General features: G+C 51.4%; 1 protein-coding gene across 5 annotated transcripts in view; it reads left to right on the plus strand.

Moving 5' to 3' along the window:
• ZFHX3 (zinc finger homeobox 3) overlaps positions 1-15,151 on the plus strand; it is a 448,729-nt gene extending 433,578 nt beyond the window's left edge. For all 5 annotated transcript variants that reach the window (XM_053952496.1, XM_053952497.1, XM_053952498.1 and 2 more), the window contains 3 exons: positions 1,136-1,241; positions 1,734-7,163; positions 9,945-15,151. In XM_053952496.1, the coding sequence (XP_053808471.1) occupies positions 1,136-1,241; positions 1,734-7,163; positions 9,945-11,536 (7,128 nt within the window). In that variant the 3' untranslated portion in view covers positions 11,537-15,151. The remainder of the gene's footprint in view (positions 1-1,135; positions 1,242-1,733; positions 7,164-9,944) is intronic.
• The last annotated feature ends 9,003 nt before the right edge of the window (positions 15,152-24,154 follow it).

Genomic DNA, 24,154 nt, shown 5'->3' on the forward strand with positions numbered 1-24,154 from the left:
AAGGATGGAGAAGCTTGTTTTGCCTTACCCTTGAATGGAAGTGTTTAGTTGTGCCTCACCTTCCCAGCAGTGGGAGGCTGGGAGCAGGAGCACCACAGGCATTGCCAGGAGAACCTGGTGAAAGGGGAACGCTCCCTGGGTGGCGTGGGCAGCTGTAGAGGAGTCTTTGCTTGCCACAGGCACTGACCAGCACTGGAAGCCCTGTGCTGGAAAACACAGGGATGGTGACAGTGACACGGGCCTGTCTGTCCTGGTGCTGTGAGTTAGTGTTCCAGCAGTGTGAGACATGTCTCCAGACATTCAAAAGGACATTCGTTGTCCTGCATCTGATGCCAGCCATGTGCAGGCTGCTGGTGAGATGGTTTGTGGCATGTCCGAAGAAACAGTTTTTCAGAACAGGATGAGTGTGCACATTTGTCTCTTCCAAAGAGCCTCTCCAGCTGAGCCGTGCAGATTCTCCAGCTCTTTAGAAGCGGTGGTGTCCCAGCACTGCACTGGTTGTGATGGTGCAGGATCTAGCCAAATATTGAAGAGGAGCAAAGGGAATGCATCAGTCAGAGCAAGGAAAGGGTTACCAAAAGCTTTTTATTTCACAATTTGCTTTCTCTTTAGTCCTTTCTTATTCATCCTTTCCTTTGTCACCTCTCTCCTTATTTGTACTTTTCTTTCTCATGCCCCTCCTTTCCCTGCATCGATACACTTTGAAAACAGTGCTGCAATGCTCCCTGGTTCAAGATTACAGTGTACTTTACTAGGTATGATTTAATTAGGGGCCTTATTATGTTTTCAGCAGCTTAAGGTGGGCCTTTCAACTTATCTACCTAATTGGTTGCACAAGAAGTTTCACAGCCCATGACAAAACATTGTCAGTGATCAAAGTCTGAATTCCACATAAAGGAAAAATATTAATAATAAGATTATTCTTCAAGTGTGCACTGCTAATTATGTCCAGAATGTAACTGTAGAAACACTTTTGACTGATTTGAGCTTTGTCTAATAAATACAAAGTCTTCGGTGAGCTGGGAAAAATGACGTCTCTGAGTTCACAATGATGATGTCTAGCTTTACGACTGGAGATGTTTAAAATATTTCCTTGTGTTTTTCCTCTCCCTATGTCCTTTCCCCCTGTCTCTAGGTGACAACCCCTGAGGTGATGATGCCCAGCAGCATGTTCCTTCCAGCAGCTGCTCCAGAAAAGGATGGGAACTCGGGCACAGAGGAGCGGGAGGGGAAACAGTCTGGTGAGTGCAGGTCAATGAGATCCACTGTCCCACCACCCCCCCAGCTCCATCACCCGGTCAGGGACCAGTTTCATTCCTGTTAATCCTCTCTTTGATAGGACTTAGACTCAAATACTGTGTTCAGTTTGATGAGCCTTCTTTTTCGAAAATAGGCAGGACATCAAAAAGGAACAGTGAAGACAGAGGTGGCTGAATGGCTTTTGCTTGAAAGGGAGAGTTGAAGGTGATAAATGCACTAAGGGGTGTGTGTGTGAATAATTTCCAGATATTCAAAGTGAGCAAGGAAGTAAATTGTGTAGGTTTATGCAATGGGCCATGATGAGGTTAATGGGCTGGTATTGAAACAAATGAATGAAGATAGAGGAGAAATGTTAGAAATACTTGTCGTGTTGGAGATCAAAAATCACAGAGTATTCAGGACTGAAAGGGGGTGTTGATCTGCCATGGTGTGCTGGTGTAATTTTCGGCTTTGCTCTAATTCTGTTTTCACAGAGATCTCTGAGGATGTGGGGAAGACCCTTTTGTCATCGGACAGTGCAGAGCACAGCGGAGACCCCAAGCCCGCTCCAGCTGATCCGAGCGCTGCCCGGGAGGACTCTGGCTTCCTGTGCTGGAAGAAGGGCTGCAGCCAGGTGTTCAAGAGCTCAGCAGCCCTGCAGACACACTTCAACGACGTCCATGCCAAGCGACCTCAGCTGCCGGTCTCTGACCGCCACGTCTACAAGTACCGCTGCAACCAGTGCAGCCTGGCCTTCAAAACCATTGAGAAGCTGCAGCTCCATTCCCAGTACCACGTCATCCGGGCAGCCACCATGTGCTGCCTCTGCCAGCGCAGCTTCCGAACCTTCCAGGCCCTGAAGAAGCACCTGGAAACCAGCCACCTGGAGCTGAGTGAGGCTGACATTCAGCAGCTGTACGGTGGTCTCCTGGTCAACGGGGACCTCCTTGCTATGGGTGACCCCTCACTTGCTGAGGACCACACAATAATAGTCGAGGAAGATAAGGAAGAAGAGAGCGACCTGGAAGATAAGCAGAGCCCAACAGGCAGCGATTCGGGGTCGGTGCAAGAGGACTCTGGCTCAGAACCAAAAAGGGCCTTACCCTTCAGGAAGGGCCCTAACTTCACTATGGAGAAGTTTCTAGATCCATCTCGTCCATACAAGTGCACAGTCTGCAAGGAGTCCTTCACACAGAAGAACATTCTCCTGGTACATTACAATTCTGTTTCTCATCTGCATAAACTGAAACGAGCCCTCCAGGAGTCTGCTACTGGGCAACCTGAGCCTACCAGCAGCCCAGACAACAAACCTTTCAAGTGTAACACCTGCAACGTGGCCTACAGCCAGAGCTCGACTCTGGAGATCCACATGAGGTCTGTCCTGCACCAGACCAAGGCTCGCGCGGCCAAGCTGGAGGCGGCTGGCGGCAGCAGCAACGGAGCTGGCAACAGCAGCAGCAGCAGCAGCCTCTCCCTGGGCTCGTCCACACCGAGCCCTGTGAGTGCCAGCAACAGCAATGCTTTTGCAACCACCAGCACGAGCACTTCAGGCACCACTCCCATTCCCAGCCTACTCAACCAGGTCTCCAGTGACAATGTGGGAATTCCTCCCTTGGGTAACGCTGTAAGCACTAACATCTCCTCCCCTGCAGAGCCCAAAGAGGTGAACCGCAAGAAGCTGGCAGACATGATTGCATCCAGGCAGCAGCAGCAGCAACAGCAGCAGCAGCAGCAACAAGCTCAAACCTTGGCACAGGCACAGGTCCAGGCCCACCTGCAGCAGGAGCTGCAGCAGCAAGCTGCTCTCCTGCAGTCCCAGCTCTTCAACCCAGCACTTTTGCCGCACTTTCCAATGACCACTGAGACCCTTCTGCAGCTGCAGCAGCAGCAGCATCTTCTGTTCCCATTCTACATCCCCAGTGCTGAGTTCCAGCTCAACCCAGAAGTCAGCTTGCCTGTCACTAGTGGTGCACTGACATTGACTGGGACGGGTCCAAGTTTGCTGGAGGACCTGAAGGCACAAGTTCAGCTCCCTCAGCAGAGCCATCCACAGCTCCTGCAGCAGCAGCAAGGTCAGCTGTCCTTGTCACAACCCCACTCCATCCTATTACAGCAGAGCCAGCACCCAGAGAAGAAGAATAAATCTGTAGTGAAGGAGAAAGATAAAGAAACCCCACGGGAAAGCGCAGAGAGGGGAGACAATAACGTAACGCTGAAGGAGTCTCTTCCTGATAATTTAAAGCCCAAAGAGAAGAAGGACTTTGTGCCAGGCAGCAGTTCAGAGCCCTCCATACTGCCCCCACGGATTGCTTCCGACGCAAGGGGCAACGCCACCAAAGCCTTGCTGGAAAACTTTGGCTTTGAGCTCGTCATTCAGTACAACGAGAACAAGCAGAAGGGGCAGAAGAAAAACGGGAAGACAGAGCAAGGTGAGAACTTGGAAAAGCTGGAGTGCGATACATGCGGCAAGTTCTTCTCAAACATCCTCATCCTGAAGAGCCACCAAGAGCACGTTCACCAACATTACTTTCCCTTTAAGCAGTTAGAGAGATTTGCCAAACAATACAGAGAACACTACGACAAACTGTACCCGCTGCGGCCGCAGACCCCGGAGCCCCCGCCGCCGCCGCCGCCGCCGCCCCCTCCGCTCCCTGCAGCCCCTCCTCAGCCGGCCGCTGCTCCTGCCATCCCCACCTCTGCCCCCCCCATCACCTCTCCCACCATCGCCCCAGCCCAGCCGTCCGTGCCGCTCACCCAGCTGTCCATGCCTATGGAGCTCCCCATCTTCTCACCGCTCATGATGCAAACCATGCCCCTGCAGACATTACCAGCGCAGCTGCCGCCTCAGCTGGGCCCCGTAGACCCCCTGCCTGCCGACTTGGCCCAGTTGTATCAGCATCAGCTCAACCCCAGCCTTCTCCAGCAGCAGCAGAACAAGAGGCCACGCACACGGATCACCGATGACCAGCTCAGAGTCCTTCGGCAGTACTTTGACATTAACAATTCCCCCAGTGAGGAACAGATCAAAGAGATGGCAGACAAATCTGGATTGCCCCAGAAAGTGATCAAGCACTGGTTCAGAAACACCCTATTCAAGGAGCGCCAACGCAACAAGGACTCGCCGTACAACTTCAGCAACCCTCCCATTACCAGTCTGGAAGAGCTGAAGATAGACTCACGGCCTCCTTCTCCAGAGCCTCAAAAGCAGGAGTACTGGGGAAGCAAGCGGTCCTCTCGGACACGTTTTACTGACTACCAACTCAGAGTCCTGCAAGACTTCTTTGATGCCAATGCTTACCCAAAGGACGATGAATTTGAGCAGCTTTCTAACTTGCTGAACCTCCCAACACGTGTTATAGTGGTGTGGTTTCAGAATGCCCGTCAGAAAGCTAGGAAAAACTATGAGAATCAGGGAGAAGGCAAAGACGGGGAGCGACGGGAGCTCACAAATGACAGGTACATTAGAACAAGCAACTTGAACTACCAGTGCAAGAAGTGCAGTCTGGTCTTTCAGCGCATTTTTGATCTCATTAAACACCAGAAAAAGCTTTGTTACAAAGATGAGGATGAGGATGGACAGGATGATAGCCAGAATGAAGACTCTATGGATGCGATAGAGCTCTTGACTCCAACCAGTTCCTCCTGCAGCACCCCGATGCCCTCACAAGCTTACAGCACACCTACATCTTCAGCCAACGTGACCTCCTCAGCTCTTCTGCAGCTCACGGCAGAGGCAGATGACTCCTCCACCTTTAGTTCTAAAGCAGAAGCTACAGATGAGAAACCAAAGCAGTCTGAACCTCCAAGTACACAGCAAAACCAAACCCAAGAGAAGCAAGTGCAACCAAAGCAAGAGCCTCAGCAGCAACAGGACCAAGGAGAACAAAAGACAAGTTCAGCACACCAAAAGATTTCACAGTTATCCTCCCCCTCTTCGCTGCAACAGCCACCTCCTCCTCAGCCCCCTCAGTGCTCCTTGTCACAGTCAAGTCCAAGTCCATCTCAGCTCTCACACCTCTCCCTCAAACCCATTCACACATCCACCCCTCAGCAGCTGGCAAACCTACCTCCTCAGCTAATCCCATACCAGTGTGACCAGTGTAAACTGGCATTTCCTTCCTTTGAGCATTGGCAAGAGCATCAGCAGCTCCATTTCCTGAGTGCACAGAACCAGTTTATCCACCCCCCATTCCTGGACAGAACACTGGATATGCCATTCATGCTTTTTGATCCCAGTAATCCACTACTGGCAAGCCAGCTGCTGTCTGGAACGTTACCACAGATTCCAGCAAGCTCAGCCACCTCACCATCGACTCCAACATCCACCATGAACACGCTGAAGAGAAAGCTGGAGGAAAAGGCCAGTGCAAGCCCTGGAGAGAATGACAGTGGGACTGGGGGAGAAGAGCCCCAAAGGGATAAGCGTCTAAGGACAACCATTACCCCTGAGCAGCTGGAAATCCTGTACCAGAAGTACTTGCTTGATTCCAACCCCACACGGAAGATGCTGGATCACATTGCACATGAAGTGGGCTTGAAGAAGCGCGTGGTACAGGTTTGGTTCCAGAACACCCGTGCACGAGAGAGGAAGGGGCAGTTCAGAGCTGTGGGGCCTGCCCAAGCCCACAGACGGTGTCCCTTCTGCCGAGCTCTCTTTAAAGCAAAGACAGCTCTGGAAGCTCATATCCGATCCCGTCACTGGCACGAGGCCAAGCGAGCTGGGTACAACCTGACACTGTCTGCGATGCTTCTAGACTGCGACGGGGGGCTCCAGATGAAAGGAGACATCTTTGATGGAGCCAGCTTCTCCCACATGCCACCAACTAGCAGCGACGGACAGAGCGTTCCCCTCTCCCCGGTGAACAAGAGTATGGAACTGTCACCTAGAACCCTGCTGAGTCCATCTTCCATTAAGGTGGAAGGGGTTGAAGACTTTGAGAGTCCCTCCATGTCCTCAGTCAATCTGAACTTTGACCAGACAAAGCTGGACAACGATGACTGCTCTTCCGTCAATACTGCAATCACAGACACTACCACAGGAGATGAAGGGAACGCAGACAACGACAGTGCAACAGGGATTGCAACCGAAACCAAATCCACATCAGGACCCAGCGAAGGTCTGACTAAAGCAGCCATGATAGCAATGTCTGAATATGAAGATCGTCTGTCTTCTGGCCTGGTCAGCCCAGCTCCCAGCTTCTACAGCAAAGAGTACGACAATGAAGGTACCGTGGACTATAGTGAGACCTCCAGCCTTGCAGACCCCTGCTCGCCCAGCCCTGGTGCAAGTGGTTCAGCCAGCAAGTCTGGTGAAAGCGGGGACCGGCCTGGGCAGAAACGCTTTCGCACTCAGATGACTAATCTCCAGCTCAAGGTTCTTAAGTCATGCTTTAATGACTACAGGACACCGACCATGCTGGAGTGTGAGGTCCTGGGCAATGACATTGGACTGCCAAAGAGAGTTGTTCAGGTCTGGTTCCAGAATGCGAGGGCAAAAGAGAAGAAGTCAAAACTCAGCATGGCCAAGCATTTTGGTATAAACCAAACAAGTTACGAGGGACCCAAAACAGAGTGCACTTTGTGTGGCATCAAGTACAGCGCTCGGCTGTCTGTACGTGACCATATCTTCTCTCAACAGCATATCTCCAAAGTTAAAGAAACCATTGGAAGTCAGTTGGATAAGGAAAAGGAGTATTTTGACCCAGCTACTGTACGTCAGTTGATGGCTCAGCAGGAGCTGGACCGAATCAAAAAAGCCAACGAGGTTCTTGGTCTGGCAGCTCAACAGCAAGGCATGTTTGACAACACGCCCCTGCAAGCTCTGAACCTTCCTGCTGCGTACCCAGCGCTACAGGGCATCCCTCCAGTCTTGCTCCCAGGCCTCAACAGCCCATCCTTACCTGGCTTCACTCCATCCAACACAGGTGGGTATGGGTGTTACCCTGCTTAGGCACTTGACCCTTACCTTCACTTGGCACATACCCAGCGCAAGGAGTTGTTCCCTCGGGAATGACTGATAATAGGGTTCTTGGCCTGTTAGTTCAGCATGTTGACTTCACAGCAAAAAAGCAGTAGGTATTTTATCTAATTCTTGAACTCAGGAAGTTTTATAGCAAAGTCTGAAGTAGAGCAACATCTGGACATGCTGCATATCCCTGTGTAGAAATCCTGAAGCTCCTTCAAGGAAGTGGAATATAGAAGATTTATCCAATGGAACAGAAGGACTAACGTGCTGAATACTGTTCATTATTCCTTTTGACATTCAGTTGATGTGGTGCCATCCCAAGCGTTCAAAACTCCAGACTGTTTCTAGGGGAAGGTGTGGTGTGCATGGTAGCACTGGTGACAGATGCCCAGAGCATCTTTATGTGTCCCTGAGGTGACCTCTGGGATAAATCCCAATGCAGATGAGGATCAGTTTTTAGTAATGGCTGGGTATGACCTGAAAGCACGTCCTCAACAAAAAATGGTGTAGTTGTGGGACAAATCTAGTTTGTATTTTAATAAGATTTTTCTTAACAATACTATATAAAAATGAAATTTGTCATAATTCTTTGGGTGGCCTAATCTCAGATACTGGACTTCATCTTTTGAGAATGCTTCTTTCCTTTGTGCCTCGTGGGTATGTGGAAAGTCTAAGACATGTAGCAAATTCTGGCAGTGGAAAGTGCAGCTCAATGACCAGCAGTGACCTAAAAAATGAGATCCAAAGGCCTTGTTTCATTATGTGTCTGAAGGGCCCCTGCACAAGCGAGGGGTTTTGCATGTCACCCTTCTCACCACAGATCTTGTTTCAGAGCACTCGGCCACAAGCATCTCTTTGGCAAATCATATCATCACCCCGTCGCAGGTTGCTCTGCTGCACTGTTTGCTTAGTGCCCCAAGTTTGTAACAAAAACTAAAATTGCTTTTTTGCACTTCAGTCCATATTGTTGCTTTTATTTTTCTCCAAAGCCCAGGATGTGTCCTGGGGAGGTGGGACTGCGTCTGATGAATCTTAAATGCTGTCAGTGACTGCCTAGACAGGACTGAACTGTTTAGAAAGTCAAACAGTCTGTTTGTGGCCTTTAGATAAAGCTCCAAAGGTCAGGCCATGGCAGCTCCGGGCCTGTCAGAGCAGATAAGGCCATGCATCCAGGAACACTGTGAATTACCTCCTGCTCCTTCACTTGAACCTCTCAGGGATGTTCAGCTGGGAAACATCCATTTCAGTGGTGTCCACGTATAGCATGCCCTTATCCGAGATCTCCAGGGCCACTGTGTGGAGCCTCATTCCATACCTGTCCTGTCGTCACAAATCATTCTTGTCCCAGCACCCCATCAGGAGCAGACACGGGTTTCACAAGGGTTTGGGTCAGCCATGGCTGAACCCTCCCAGCTGCAGCCACCCTCCTCGAGGCCCTCCTGCAGCTCCTTGGCAGTACAACCTAAAATAAAAGTCACCACGCCTCCACGGCTGGTCCCAGGCGCCACCACTGCTCCTGCCCAGGCTGGGCTCTGAGGAGCCCCTGCCGCAGTGGTGGGACTCTTTGTTACAGACTAGTTGGGTTTTGCCTCGTGGGTTTTACAGCAGGTTCCTGCTCAGGAGCTGGGGAATGTACAGGGCTGTGCCAGCAGGATACTGGAGCTTTATTTTGTTTTTTTTTTTTCCCTAAATGGCATCACGGGAGTTGCCAAGCAAAACATTCCTCTTCAGGAGCATATTTGCCAGCTGCAGCAGCCATGACTAATGGAGGTGACTCCAGGAGCCACACTCCTCTGCTCCCAGCCACTGTGAGAGCAGAAATTGGCACCAGGGACAGTGTTGTTAGTGGCTATTCCTCTTGTCGGGAAGAAGGACAAGCTTCACATTCCACCATTAATCTATCTCCTCAATGAGGAAGCATCACTACACTTTTAATTCCACCCAAAACATGATTCTTATGCCCAGGGGAGATGTCTGAACACCACATGGAATTGCTCAGAAGCTGAGCATCCAGAGCCCCTGGCATAGAGGGAAGGATGGATGGACAGGAGGGAGGCAGGGAGGGAGGCAAGGAAGGAGGAAGGGAAGGGGGGAAGGGAGGGAGGGAGGGAGGGAGGGAGGGAGGGAGGGAGGGAGGGAGGGAGTTGCTTTAAAGCTTTGTGGATTCATGAACATCAGCTTAATACGGACGAAATAAATTAGGTTTAGCCTGTTCAGTCTCCAGTTGCCATGACCAGGGCTTCCCAGTGAAGATTCCTACAAGATGAGCAGTGTTGAGCATTCTTGCCCTTTGGCATAGCACCATCCTGCCTCTGGAGTCCTTTGGCTCAAGGCCCTGTTAGAGCAGATGCTGACACAAGTGTTAATCATTTGGGAATTTCAGAGGAGTCAGAAAAACATCAGCTGTGCTGGGCACCCTGGGTGCTGGGAGTGTCCCCATCACCCATCACGTGGTCAGTACCCCACTGGGCAGTGTGGCCAAGGCAGTGGGGGCTGAGGGGGCATGTCCCCACCATGAGGGCCTGTGGAGTGGGACTGGAGCCGTTTTCCAGAGGGAGTGGCAGCAGGGATGGGCTCTCTGACCTGTGCTGCGGCAACGCATCAGCTCAGGCCGGTGGCTGCCCTCATACACAGGAGATGGAGGCTCCAGGTTGTGGGGTGGACTGGGGTCACCCTCCTCATGCTTTTTGCCTGCCCAGCACAAAGTGACTTTTCACCTCTCTCTCTCTCCCTCGTGCAGCTTTAACTTCTCCCAAACCCAACCTGATGGGCCTGCCCAGCACAAGCGTCCCTTCACCCGGCCTCCCCACCTCTGGATTACCAAATAAGCAGCCCCCGGCCGCACTGAGTTCACCCACCCCAGCACAAGCCACGGCGGCCGTGGCCCCGCAGCAGCCGCCAGCTACGACCCCGCAGCCGCAGCCGCAGCAGCCACCCCCCGCACAGCGCAAGGAGAAGGAGAACGAGAAGTCAAAAGAGAAGGAGAAGGCACCCAAGGGGAAGGGGGACACCCTGCCAGGGCCCAAGAAGGAAAAGGGGGAGGCACCGGCAGGCACGCTGGCAGCCCCGCTGCCCACCATGGAGTACGCGGTGGAGCCCGCCCAGCTCCAGGCGCTGCAGGCCGCCCTGAATTCGGACCCCACCACCTTGCTGACCAGCCAGTTCCTTCCTTACTTCGTCCCCGGCTTTTCCCCCTACTACGCCCCACAGATCCCTGGCGCCCTGCAGAGCGGGTACCTGCAGCCCATGTATGGGATGGAGGGGCTGTTCCCCTACAGCCCTGCACTGTCACAGGCGCTGCTGGGGCTGTCTCCTGGCTCACTGCTGCAGCAGTACCAGCAATACCAGCAGAGTCTGCAGGAGGCATTGCAGCAGCAGCAGCGACAGCAGCAGCAACAGCAACAGCAACAGCAGCAGCAGCAGCAGCAGCAGCAGCAGAAACCGCAGCAGCCCAAAGGAAGCCAAACCCCCGTCCCCACGGGGGCTGCCACCCCGGACAAAGACCCTGCCAAAGAACCCCCCAAGCAAGAAGAGCAGAAGAACGCACCCCGCGAGGTGTCCCCCCTCCTGCCCAAACCCCAAGAAGAGCCTGAAGCGGAAGGCAAGGGCGCGGACTCGCTCTGCGACCCTTTCATTGTCCCAAAGGTGCAGTACAAGCTGGTCTGCCGCAAGTGCCAGGCGTGCTTCGGCGACCAGGAGGCGGCCAGCGACCACCTGAAGTCCCTCTGCTTCTTCGGCCAGTCTGTGGCGAACCTGCATGAGATGGTGCTTCACGTGCCCACGGGCAGCGGCCAGGGCAGCGGCTCGTACCAGTGCGTGGCGTGCGAGAGCACGGTGTGTGGGGACGAAGCCCTCAGTCAGCATCTCGAGTCAGCCCCGCACAAACATCGAACAATCACAAGAGCAGCAAGAAACGCCAAAGAGCACCCCAGTCTATTACCTCACTCTGCCTGCCCCCCCGACCCCAGCACCGCATCTACCTCGCAGTCGGCCGCTCACTCAAACGACAGCCCCCCGCCCCCCCGGCCCCCCCCGGCTTCCCCCCACGCCTCCAGAAAGCCCTGGCCCCCGGCAGCCCCGCGCGCCCCGCCAGGGCAGCCGCCGCCGCCGCCCTTCCCTCCTCTCTCCTCATCTTCAACGGTTACCTCAAGTTCATGCAGCACCTCAGGGGTTCAGCCCTCGATGCCAACAGACGACTATTCGGAGGAGTCTGACACGGATCTTAGCCAAAAGTCAGATGGACCGGCGAGCCCGGCGGAGGGGCCCCAGGACCCCGGCTGCCCTAAGGACAGTGGTCTAGCTAGCATAGGAATGGACACCTTCAGATTGTAAGCTTTGAAGATGAACAATGAAAATGAATTTAAATAAAAAAAAAAAGTTAATAACAAACCAATTTCAAAAATAGACTAACTGCAATTCCAAAGCTTCTAACCAAAAAAAAAAAAAAAAGAAAAAAGAAAAAAAGAAAAAGCGTGGGTTGTTTTCCCATATAATGATGCCGGTGGGTTTTACATTTCTTTTTTCCTTTCCTTTTAATAAAATAAAACTTTAAAAAATTTAAAAAAAAAAAAAAAATCTGTTACATTTGTCCTCTGGAAGGTACTGTTGGTCTGGGAGACGAAGGCCGTGCTGCCTCCTCGCGCCTGCGGAGCTCGCACCCCTGTACATTGCCCCGTCTGATCCCCCGTTGATAGCACAGCAGAGCCCGGCAGCGCTGTATGGGAAAGCAGCCCACCTGGAGACAGTTTTAAATTTCTTGCTATCTTAGCATTCAGATACCAATGGCTTGCTAAAAGAAAAAAGAAATGTAATGTCTTTTTATTCTCAGGTCAATCGCTCACACTTTGTTCTGTTTTCAGAATCATTGTTTTATATATATATATATATATATATATACATATATATATAATTTCTTTCGTTTGTTTTGGGGCTTTTGTTTTGGTTTGGTTTTGTTCCAGAAAAGGATTTTTTTGTTGTTGTTTTTTGGTTTTTGGGGGGGGGGGTTGTTAATTTAAAATGGGCAGAAAGTATTCAACAGAAAAACAATGTGAACTGCTTTAGCTTTTCGGGGATTTTAAGGGTAGCTTTTCTGCTGAAGCCAATTCCAAGGGGAAAAGTTAAGCACTCCCACTTTTCAGAAAAAAAAAAAAACCCACAACAAAGAGTGTTGAGGACTTGGAGCTTAAAAAAATAAGTTTTAAAACAACTGACTTTCTGTATTTATGATAGATATGACCATTTTTGGTGTTGAGTAGATTGTTGCATTGGAAATGAACTGAAGCAGTATGGTAGATTTAAAAGAAAAAAACCCTTTTGTGTACATTTAGCTTTTGTATGGTCCAGCTGACGGCTTCTCATTTGATGTTGTCTTGTTCATTCCTAGACAGATAGATTGCGATCCATCGACTCGCCTGAGCTTTTCTCCCCTTTGTACCTTTATCCCCGTCCCCATCCTGTAATCTTCCACTTATGGTCGCTACCTTCATTTCTTAGAGGGTGGTTGCATAATTATTTTATAAAAACTAAAGAAAGAAGTTCAAAGGGTTTTGGGGGTCAGTAGGATCCCTTGCAGAATATTTTTTGTTGGGGGTTTGAAACTTTTTAAGGCATATACATGCGATTTACCTATGTCTGTTACCCTTGTGCACTTATTTTATTCTCATTTTCCATTTCTCTTTTTTTCTTCTCTTTTTCTTCCCCTATTCCTTTACTCATTTTGTAAATGCTTCAAAGACTCTGTTCCTGACCTCTGAGCATTGGTTCTGTTTGTGTAATTAGGCTGCACTCTGTTCCTTCTTTTGAAAAAAAAAAAAAAAAATTTTGTTACATTTTTTTCTCTAAAGAAAATTCATGCTTTAAATAAAATCCAAAGACATACCCTTCACCACTGGTGCAGAATGAGCAAAAAGGATTCTTTTTACTTGAGAATTTGTTTCTGATTTAAACAAACAAGTCTAAGTTTAAATAAAGAATAAAAAAACATACCCAGGTTGTTATCTGTGCTTCTTCTGCAAGCAGAGAGACAACTCTTAGTGAGCACCCAGTGCACCCCAGGCAGGTTTCTCTTTCCAAGATCTCTCCGTGGCAGCACCGGGTGCCAGGCTCAGGGAGGCCCGGAGCCCCCCGGCCCCCCCAGCCCACACGCACCTCAACTGGCCCAGACTTTGAAAGGAAAACTTTATGCTGCTAAAATGTAGATTTTGGAGACGTAGATACTTTGCTGTTCCCTTCCATAACCAAATGCCAACAGAAACAACCTCTTTCCACCGTGTTTCCTCTGCCCGAAAGCACGAGAGCCTTCTGCCCACCATCATCATCCTCCTCCTGCTTCAAAAGGGAACTTCGAAGACTGTGAACGCAGGTTCCTCCCGCTGCCTCCAGCTGCTCCTCCCCGGGCTGAAGCCACTCGCCACCTCCATGAGAGACTGGAGCATCTGAGTGCGGGTTCGGTTTCTAGCGGGACGCTTATATTTTTATGGAGTTTTGGTTTTAGTTTGATGAAAGACTAGATCCTGAACTGTTGTACATATTTCTGACTAGGCTAATGCACAGTGCAAATTCCTTTTTTAATTGTTTTTTAAGTAGTTGATACTAAAGCGCGAACCACCGGATGTTCCTCCCGGGACCCAGCTGTAGCATAAGGTGTCAAAAACAGAACCACGTACCCATGGAGCGTTTGCTGTTTTAACAAACTGTTTTCTTTAACAGAAGTTCTTGTATTTCTCCCTGTGTTTGAGATGAACATTTTTTAAATTCTAAAGTTGTACAGTTTTTTTTCCCATTATTTTATCTTGTTTGTAATTCTATGAAATATATATATATATATATTTTTTGCCATTTAACTGTTGTATGTTACTCTGTCTGTATCATATAGAAATTTTTTGTTTTGTTTTGTTTCGGATTCTCTCTGATGCCGGTTCCCAGTTTAACACAGGCTTTATCTGTCCAATTCTGCAAGGTCTCTTTTGGAAATCCTTTTCTTATGTCTTGTTTTGTTCTGTTTTTTTAATTATATTGCTTGGTCATAGTGCAATTTCTCTCTCCTCCTTCCCCCTCCTTCCCACCCACTAAAAGGTTTTATAAATTCATTTCCTTGTATTTTTTCTAAACGTTTCTAGAGACTCTTTCAGTGCGAGGTTGCCTCCTCCTCCTCTTGCAGTCCGGCTGCGCGGGGCCGGTGCGGGGACCCCAGCGCCAGCCTCGCGCCACCCCCAGCCCACGCGTGGCCTTTCCAGCAAGCGGCAGAGCAGGGCCAGGCTGGGCACGAGGAAAACACTTCAAACTTAGCATTAAGCGGGTTTCTGTTTTATTTTTAATAAAAATCTTTTTTAAGTGGTGAAGATGGCCAAAGTTTCATACAATTGAGAATAAAGAAGAAGCATCAGGGGTGTGCGGGGCCACGTGGGGCTGGTGGGGGACAAGGTGGGTGGACACAGCCAGCACACTCACCAAAATATATTTTGCTTTAAAAAAAAAAATAAAAGCTTTTAAATAGAAGCAGAAGTTGGGTTGGTTGGTTGGTTGGTTGGTTGGTCGGTTGGTCGGTCAGTCGGTCGCTTGATTGTTGGTTGGTCGGTTGGTTGGCGCTGATACTGCCCACTGTGAAACAAAACTTTGACTATTTTTTTGTTTTTATTTGGGGGGGGCGAGTTTCGGTAGAACAGAAAGCATAAATGAGGTGAAGAGGGTTATGAACAGCCTTTGCAATGTACAAAAACTAGAGCAAGTGAAACCAAAAATGATGTTCTTGGTGTTTTTCTATACTGTAGTCTTGTTAGCTTTTTTGTTACTGTAACAATGCTGATCTCGAACTGTACCAAAATACATGAGACTGACAGAAACAAACCACATGGAACTTTCAAAACTTTAAAAAACTTGTCACAAAAAACTTTGTTGTCATAGTTGAGTTGACTGTAGATGGTAATTGAATATACTCCTTTGGAACTATTTCATCACGTATGTTTCCTGCTCATTGTGATACATTAAAAAAAAAATGAGCAAAAGCTCTAGTCTCAATGTCCCGCGCGTGCGGTGCCGGGTCTTTGTTGGGTGGGTGTGTGCCATGTGGCGTGGCACGGCATGGCTCAGCAGGGCACGTGCCCGCACACGCGTGTCCTCGTGCACCGCTGGCGTGCCCGCGCCAGCACACGCGCCTGCCCCTCCCAGCAGGGCCACAGGGCCTGGGCTGACGCCGTGAATTCCCCTCCCAGTGGAAGCAATGAGCCCAGCAGCGCCGTCCGTACTGCAGCTTTGGGATGCTCTGTGTGTGAAAAGGACATTGAAAGTGCATTTAATTCTATTAAATGACTGCAGAAGGATTCTGGGCATGGTTCTGTAGTGAATGGTTCAAGGGAAAGTGCAATGCCCTGATGGTCCATCCTGAAACCTGTGAACCAAAAAAATCACATGTGTTTCTGCTGATAAATCAAAAGAAGATGCAGGTAAGTAGGTAAATGGCAACTCATTGCACTCCCTCTGCAGCAAGGAGGGAACCCAGAGGAACTGCTGAGTGTTCAGTACACAGTTCTCTTGCCAAAAATTGCCCCTTGCAGCAGAAAAGGCTTGAAATCTGCTAACAGGGACCACATCCAAAAGGAGTCACAGGGGCCACAGCTCATCTCTAATTTATAACTACAGTGATAAATAATTTACACCCACCACTGCAGGTGGGGGCAAGCATCTGCCAGTATGGGTGTCCTTGGTGCAGTTGCCAGGACAGCGAGGGGCTTCCTCCCCCTCCAAGGGAGAAGGGCTGAGCTCCGTGGCCTCCAGCAGAGCAGAGGGCACAGGGAGGAAATCCGACAGCTCCCAGGGGTGTGGAGCATTCCTTGGTTAACATTCATACTGACTGACCTGGGCTCCACAGGCCCTGAATTACAAAGTAAAATGTGTCAAAATCACCAAGGTCCCCATGATTCCGGGTGCTGTGGCGTGGCTGCCCCAGCCCCTGCCCCAGGATCAGCCTCGAAAGGCGACCCCCTGCCCCATGGGCACCCGGACACGCTGCAGCTCAGGACTCTCACAGCTCTCTTCTGGCCAGGCTGCCCGGTCCTGTCCCTGGCTTGGGCACTGTTCCTGTGGCATGAGCCTAAACAGACAAAGATCTGGATTGTCTCTCAGCTGGCTGGGGTTTTATTAACAAGAAAACTCCAGCCTGCCTTTTTAGCAAGCAGACAGGACTGTGGCAGTGACAGGGTCGCCAGTGTGACCCTCCTGCTGCTGGTGTTTGCACTGTGCTGCATTAACATCTCTCCTGTTCCTAGACCAGCCACTTTGTAAGTTTATTATATAACATTGCTATTTATTCTTGGGTTGAATTCCACTGTAAAACAGCCACGCTTGAGGAAGTGCCTCGTTATGTTCAGGAAGGTGTAAATGGCCTCAAGTAGCTGCACAAGCTGCAAACTAAAAACCTCTGTGCAGCATCCTGCACAGAGCAGCCCATCCATGGGAATTGTGCAAACCTCTGACAAGAATAAAAAGGTTTTTCCATGCTGTGATTCTGGTAAGAGAAGGCTGGGAGTGATTTTTAATGACCTTTCATTGCCATCATCTCAGAGAGATTCAGCTCTCACTAGTGCACTCTTGCAGGCCAAAAAAATGCATATTTATATAACCATTGCAAGACCTGCCTGGCCAATGGGTTTGGAGCTGCATTTCCAGCTGGAGGGACCCGACAGACCCCTGGGAACTCATCCCAGGCAGTGTGGCAGCTGCAGCAACACCACCCCTGTGGTCAGGGCCCACTGACCCAGGCAGGGTGCCATGCCCATGCTGAAGGACCCTGGAAGGCTGCTGAGACATCCTTAGCACAGTTGGACGTGCTGGAAATTGCCACCAGGCCAGGCTGTGCCAGCAGCGGGGAAGGGTTAACTCCATGAGTGCTTAAACTCCAGTGTGGAGCTGGTTCTCTGTTCCAAGCTCGTTAACAAGGTACACCTGATGATCTAAAGCACTAGAGAGTCATTTTAATTAACGCCCTGCCAGAGGGGATGTGGTGAAGACACTGATTTCACTCCAATGACTTTCTATTTTGGTGTTTTGCAGAATCAGTGTGTTAGTCCCCGGGCTGATGTCAGCTAATCCAGCCACTGCTGCATGGGCACAGCCACTGCTCGGCTCCCTGGGGCAGGTCAGTGCTGAGCTGCTGGCACCTTCCACAAGATCACGACCCCTTGGCCGGGCTGTGTGGGGATGGCTCTGGTGGCTTGTCCCCAGCAGGACCCAGCTGTCACCCCAAGCCACCAGCAGGGCACAGGTGGCAGCAGGGCGGCAGCACCACAGAAACAAGAGACAGCCATGCAGTCACGGGGCCCCTTCCAGACAGGGCCACAGGGCAGGGGGCACCTGGCTGTGCCCACTGCCCCATCCCAAGGGATGGCGCCTGCCTGAGCTGGGAAGGAGCCACAGCCAAAGGATCTCCAGGTCTCCCACAGCCTCTGCAGTGATAGAGGAGAGACTTCACACTGCCCCAGAGAGCAGACAGCAGTACCTATAAATGGTATTGTGCTCTCGGTTAGATGGGAGCATGATGTTACTTAATTAATGTTTTAATACCCTAGGCATCTTCTGTGCCGTATAATTCATATCGATTCGGCTGTGAGCATGTTCTGTTAAAAAGACTCTCTTTCCTAAGCAAACTTTCAATTATATTGAATTGTCACAGCAAAAAAGGGTCTTTTCTCAGCATGGGGGAGGGGGTTCTCAGCCAAACCACTGCTGGCCAGGCTGGGTACACACCTGCACACACAGAGGCGTGCACACACGTGCATGTGCCCAGTGCCCACACCCTCCTGTCCCAGTCCTTCCACCCTCGCCGAGCCACTGGTGCCACTCCAGCACAGCTTGTGGCTTCAGCAGTGGGTCAGTGGGGTTGGCCCTTACCACAGCCGAGGCACAGAGCTGGGCACACTGGGAGGGCGAGGAAAGTCAGTGCCAAATCAAAATTGTCAGAAAATTATCATCAGGGCAGAGAGAAGGCAAAGCCTCTTTTCCCCCCGCACTCCGGTTGATGTGTGTGGGGAATGCTCAGTGTTTTGGCAGAGCAGTGACAGTTCTTTTTTAAGCAGCAATTCGGTGTTCACTGTGTGGCATCGTGTCCCTCCTGCTCCAGCAGCACCATGATCAGCACCCACAGCGGGGGGAGAGGGACACGGGACATGACCAGCCCTGCCATGTGTCCCTCGGCCCTGCCACACCCCAGTGACCTGGAAGGGGTTCCTCTGTGTGCCCATGGTCAGGGAGTGCCCAGGGGACAAACACAGGATTGAGACGTGCCTTGTGCCATTTTTTCTGGGCTTTGTGAGGCTGGGACTTGGCTCTGGGCAGGCAGCTTCTGGGAGGACACCTGCAAAGGTCCTCTACACCAGGGCAGTGTCACTGTGGCACAGAAAGGTCGCCGGCACACACCAGCGGGTTCCCCTGACCCCTTCAGGACCTTCCTGCTGGGACAGCACAGGCACAGCAGCTCTACATGCTCTGCTGGCAGGAAGGTGCTCCCAGGAGCTCCCCATCTCACAGAGAGGTGCAGGCAAGAAGGAAACTTGTGTGCACACTCTCCTGCCAACACACTCCAAAGCCCAGGCTCTGGCTCTGTCCCAGCAGTCACCCTCTCACACTGTGGGGCTGTGGGGAGGGTGTGGAATGAGTGGAGGGAAAACAACTCTGGCACTTCTCCGCAGCGATGCCTCAGCCCCTCCGGGATGGGCTCAGCACTCAGCCCTCACCCAGCGCCAGGGACCTGTGCCCAGCAGCCCCCGGGGAGCAGTGCAGGGAGGTGCTGGCAAAATGTTTAAGGATACGCGTTTGCTCTCAGCAAACAGAAGAGCACCTTGGCATTCTGGAAGGACAAAAGGAGCAGAGCCATGGTGTGTCAGCTCAGCCTTGTGTGTTATGGCAGCATGGAGCTGCCAGCTGTATCACCAGTCCCTGCCACAAGGCTGAGGGCCATCCCTTATCCCCCAGCCCCGCTGAGCCTGTCATCCCCCCAACCAGGGAAAAGAAGGCTGCTCCCCTACTGTCCTCTACCAGGGAGGCCTTATCAAGGATTTCTGTCCTTTTTTTTTTTTTTTAATAATGAGGCAAAGATAAAAATTCTGTATTTTCATTACTACCCATTTTCACAGCCCGCTGAACAAAAACACAAAGCGCTTCTCCTGCTGCCCCTTGCTCCCCAGCCCTGCCTCTTTCTCCCATGGAGTTCAATTAAAGAAAGGCGAAAATTGAAGCTGTTTTACGCAAGGCGATTGCAACATGCATATTTGATTTTTATGATGGATCTAAATTGCTGAATAAGGCCATGGAACAAAGGGAGACTGCGGCTTCCTGCCCATCACAGCCAGGCAGCCACTGCAGAACAAAAGCGCCAGCCATTAGGAGCTCAGCGGGGAGATACATTATATAAATGACTTTGTTTCTCTGCCCCTTCCCCCCATGGGGGCTCGGACGGGGCTGGGGGCTGCTGATTCCACATCCCGGTGAGAGCAGGCTGCGGGCGCGGGGCCTTGGTGGAGGCGCAGGACGGATGCGGTGAGCTGAGCACATGCGGCCAGCCACACTTGGGCTGGGATGCAGGCTGACCCCCGGCTCCTGCCGCTGGCACCAGCCCGTGCTGCCCCTGGTGTGGCAGCAGTGCCCCTCAGGCATTTGGTGACACCCTTTAATAGCACCCTTGCAGCCCAGGCTGCAGGGCCACGTGGCAAGTGGCACTCAGGAGCTGGAGCAGCAGCACGGTGAGAGCAGCTGGGAAAGGCCAGTCTGGACTGCCCCGGTGGCCCCGCTGATGTCCTGGCAGCGTGGAGCAGGTCCCACTGACCACCGAGACCGGGCTGTGGGTGCCAGGGGTCTGCAGCCACGGCGGAGCTGTGGCTCTGCAACTCCGCTCACAAGACTCACTCTTTGTCTGTAGGGAAAGGCGTTTGCTAGGGATGCTTCAGGCAGAAGATCTGCAATTCCTCAATCTAAAGCGGGTGTTTGACAAGGGCAGAATCTGGTTAGGATCAGACTGTGCTGGCAGAGGGTTTCCCCTGGCTCCTTGAAGCTGCTGCAGGGAAGAGCTGGGCGGTTTCTGCGCAGGTGGACACTGTGGCCTGGCGTGCTCCAGTGGGCTGGGAACAGCCCTCCCCGACGTGCCTGAGTGATGAGAATTGCCACGATGTGTCCTGGCACAGCCCCAGCTGTCCACATTGCAGCGCCACGGGAGCACAGCGGGCTCGTGGCTGCTCCTCCTGCCTGTCCCACCCCAGTGACCCTGGGGTCCCCTGGAAGGATCCCAGCCTGCGTGTCACGGCCGGCGGTCAGGAACACGCACTCCAGCCAAGCTGGATGCGAGGGACACAGCAGATGGCTCCCTGAGTCCTGTGAGCACCGTGAAGCGTGGCCCGTCGTGCTGGTGGCCGGGAGGGCTCCGGGACAGCGCTGTCCCCCTGCAGGGGACAGGCTTGGGGTCGGCTGGTGCCGGCCCTCATCCAGCTGCGCGAGCTGCTCTCGCCGTGCTGGGGGTGCCGCGGCTGCGTGAGCTCAACCTCTCCTGCTGCAGGTGTGACAAACGGCTGGAGAAAAACAACCAGCCAGGCTGAACAGCCAGGCTGAACACTTCCCTAATGCATCCCCCAGGTCCTCTGCCCAGCATCTCCCCCTCTGCGCTGCACCGTGGAATTGCATCCTTCAGAAATAGCATCCTAATGGATCTCCCCCACACCTTCCCTGTGCTTTGGAGAGCAGGAAGGAATGAGACATACACCACCATGCCCATGGCGATGGCCATGCCAGGCAGCCTGTGCTCTGGGGGGGCAGTAGGCATTGAGGGACCACCGCAGCCCCGTATCTGACCACCACAGCCCTGCTCCCATCCACCACAGCCCCAGGAGCCCACCACAGCCCCATGTCCAGCCACCACAGGACCCCTCACCACCAGCTGCTACCAGTGAAAAGGAATTGGAGGGGACTATGCCAAGATTTTGCTCGAGAGCCTTGGCAAGACCCCCAGCAAGGGAACAGGGCACCTGGGGAAGATGTCCCAGATGGAATCCTGGGCTGGCTTGGGAGGAGCTGGGAACCAGACCGGTGCAGCTGCAGAAAAAGACTGGGAAAAGGTGGGAGCAGCCCAAGAGCTGACAAGGATGTGTTCAGCTCTTTAAAGTTTGATTTCCATGACCTTTTTGCTGCTGGTTACGGCTCCCCTGGTGCCACTCCCAGCACTGACTGGGGCAGGTTGTGTTTTCCCTGCTAGGGAGCTAAACTGAGATGCTGTGAGTAAGAAATGGGAAGTGACAAGATATGACCGAAGCATTGGAAATCAATCCAAACTAAATGTGCTTCTTAACTATAAGTGAACAGTTGAAAACAATCCTCTATTATAGCCATGGAGATAAATACTCTGTTTTTATTAGGAAAAAATTGCTTTGGACTGAATAAAGTCGTTTGATTAACAAGTCAAAGCAGATGGTTTATTGATGTTTCAAAAAGGAGTTTACAAGGTCTAGTGAAAAAAGAGCCCCAGCTCTGAATTAACAAATTACCCGGGTATCTGGGACATTGACAGTTCACTGCTAATAGATTTATGGGCTGCTGCTGGGTGTTTTGTCCCCATTTGGTTTATTATGATAAAATATTGGGGCAGGGGTAACCTATAGCCTCCCTGCAATATACTGTATCGACCCCTGACCCTGGGAGCCTGACAGCAAACCTATATATTAGATTCTTAATTTGTCTTAATCTAACAGGATCGGTCTCTGTGCAGTAATTATTTTCCAAAGGCAATGGTGTGGGTGTGTGTGAGCGCTGCAGGTGAAGGTGGATCACTCTGTCAACTGCACTGGACATACAGTTCAACTGCTGAGGACTGGAGAGATCACAGCAGGAATGAGGTAGGAGCATCAATATCCCATGATGCAGGACATGACCTTGAGAAATAACAAAATTCCCAGGTGCTGTAAAATTACCCCCATAAACCAATTAACAGGGAGGCCCTGGCAGCACCTGGGAATATGCAATGATCATGGCAATGTGGGGACTTGAAGAAATGGGGCCACAGAGCTGAGCCTTTTTCTATAAACTTACGGAACTTACAGCAACAGCCCAAAGCCCTGCCCATGGACACAGCTTCCCACCAGACTGCCATGCCCTGCAGGTGGGCAGAGGAACTGTGGCTAATGCAGGCAGCTCTGGATCCACAGCAGCTGAGATTTTGTGTCTGATATTTCAGGATTCAAATGTAGTAATGGCCTGCTCCCGTGGCAGAGCAGCAGTATTGGCCAACAGCTAGGGCATGGGCACTGTCAGCTTCCGACTCGGGGCTACGCACTGGCTGTGGTTACAGGCCAGTCCCAGCACTCAGTGGAGCCGGCACTGCTCATTCCTGCTCCCAGGGAACGGCCTGGGTTATCTCAGGCAATCCCTAAGAACATGGGCAGGTTGCCAGCACCCTCAGCCCCAGGTGACACACCGCTAATGGCACGCCAGACCCCTCACAGTGCCGGCGCAGCGCCGTCACACCGCCATGGCCCAGCAGCAGCGCCCTGCTCAGCCCTGCCATGCAAAGCAGCAGCAACGAGGGGCAGGGAACAGCCTCTAATCTCACCTCCACTGCTGAAGCTATCAGTTCTGAGGAGCTTCTGTGAAACCTTTACTTCCTCCTCCTTCTTCTTAAACATCACCTCCTAAGGGCACGGGAGCCAGTAATTCCTAAATGTCAGAAGTCAAGCAGACAAGGTATTTGGCTGGCTTGGCTGAACAGGGATCCTCTCTTGGAAATAAGATGAAAAACGAAGGTGTATGCCCAATGGAAGCAAGGTCAGATGAGACGGGAAGAAGACAGACTTGCTGCCCACTACTAAGGGAGAAAATTTGCAGCCAAAACTCAACTGCAGTTGAAGATGCCAGAAATGTGGGGGATAATACATTTTTTTGGCTATATTAATGACAAAAAAACCAAAGTAGAAATAACATCCACCTATGGCAGGATAAGGATGGTCACCCAACAAACAAGGACATGGACAAGGAAGAAGTGTTTAATGCATTCTTTGATTCTGTCTTCAATATGGATGACAGACCAAGGAGGTCCCAGTGCCATGGCCTGAGGACCATGACTGGGAGATTGATAACTCCCACTTGACCCTAAAATTGTGAGGGATTTTCTCCTTTGGCTGGATCACTATAAATCTATGGGTCCTGATGAGACTCATCCAAGAATCCTCAATGAGCTGCTGATGTCATCACAAAACCTCTCTCGATTATTTTTGAGCCATGTTGCAAATCTGGAGAGGACCCAGCTGACTGAAAGCTGGAGAACATTGTCCTGATTTTCAAGAAGGGCAAAAAGAAGGACCCTGGAATCTACAGGCCTGTCAGTCTCACTTCAGTGCCTGGTAAAATCATGGAAAGTATTTTTCTCGGAGGTATTGAAGAACACTTAGAGGACAGTGCAGACACTGATTACAGGCAGCATGGCTTCAGGAGGGTTGATCCAGGGAAGCCAGTAGATGTAATCTTTTTGAAGTTCTGCAAAGCTTGTTATACTGTCTTTCCCAGGATTCTTCTGGACCAGCTGTTCAGCCCACAGCTGGATAACCATTTAATATGATGGGTGAGCAAGTGGCTCTCAGGCTGGATGAAAAGGGTTACAGTGAACGGGGTGACATCAGGCTGGCACTAGTGGGGTTCTGCAGGGTTCCATCCTCCACACTGTCCTCTTCATCATCTGCATCAGTGGCCTGGATGCAGGACGAGGTACACTAAGAAAGTTTGCTGGTGACACTAAACTGGGAGGTGCTGTTGACTCCCTTGAGGTCTGAGTGTCCTGCAGAGAGACCTCAACAAATCGGAGAGATGGGCGATCACCAACCATGCAGAGTTTAACAAAGGCAAGTGCCAGATTCTTCACCTGGGACTGGGCAACCCTTGTATGTATAGAGTGGGAAATGAGAGGCTGGAGACCAGATGCAGAAAAGA

This window comes from Vidua chalybeata, chromosome 11 (assembly GCF_026979565.1).
Source record: "Vidua chalybeata isolate OUT-0048 chromosome 11, bVidCha1 merged haplotype, whole genome shotgun sequence".
In the NCBI taxonomy this organism is placed as follows: domain Eukaryota; kingdom Metazoa; phylum Chordata; class Aves; order Passeriformes; family Viduidae; genus Vidua; species Vidua chalybeata.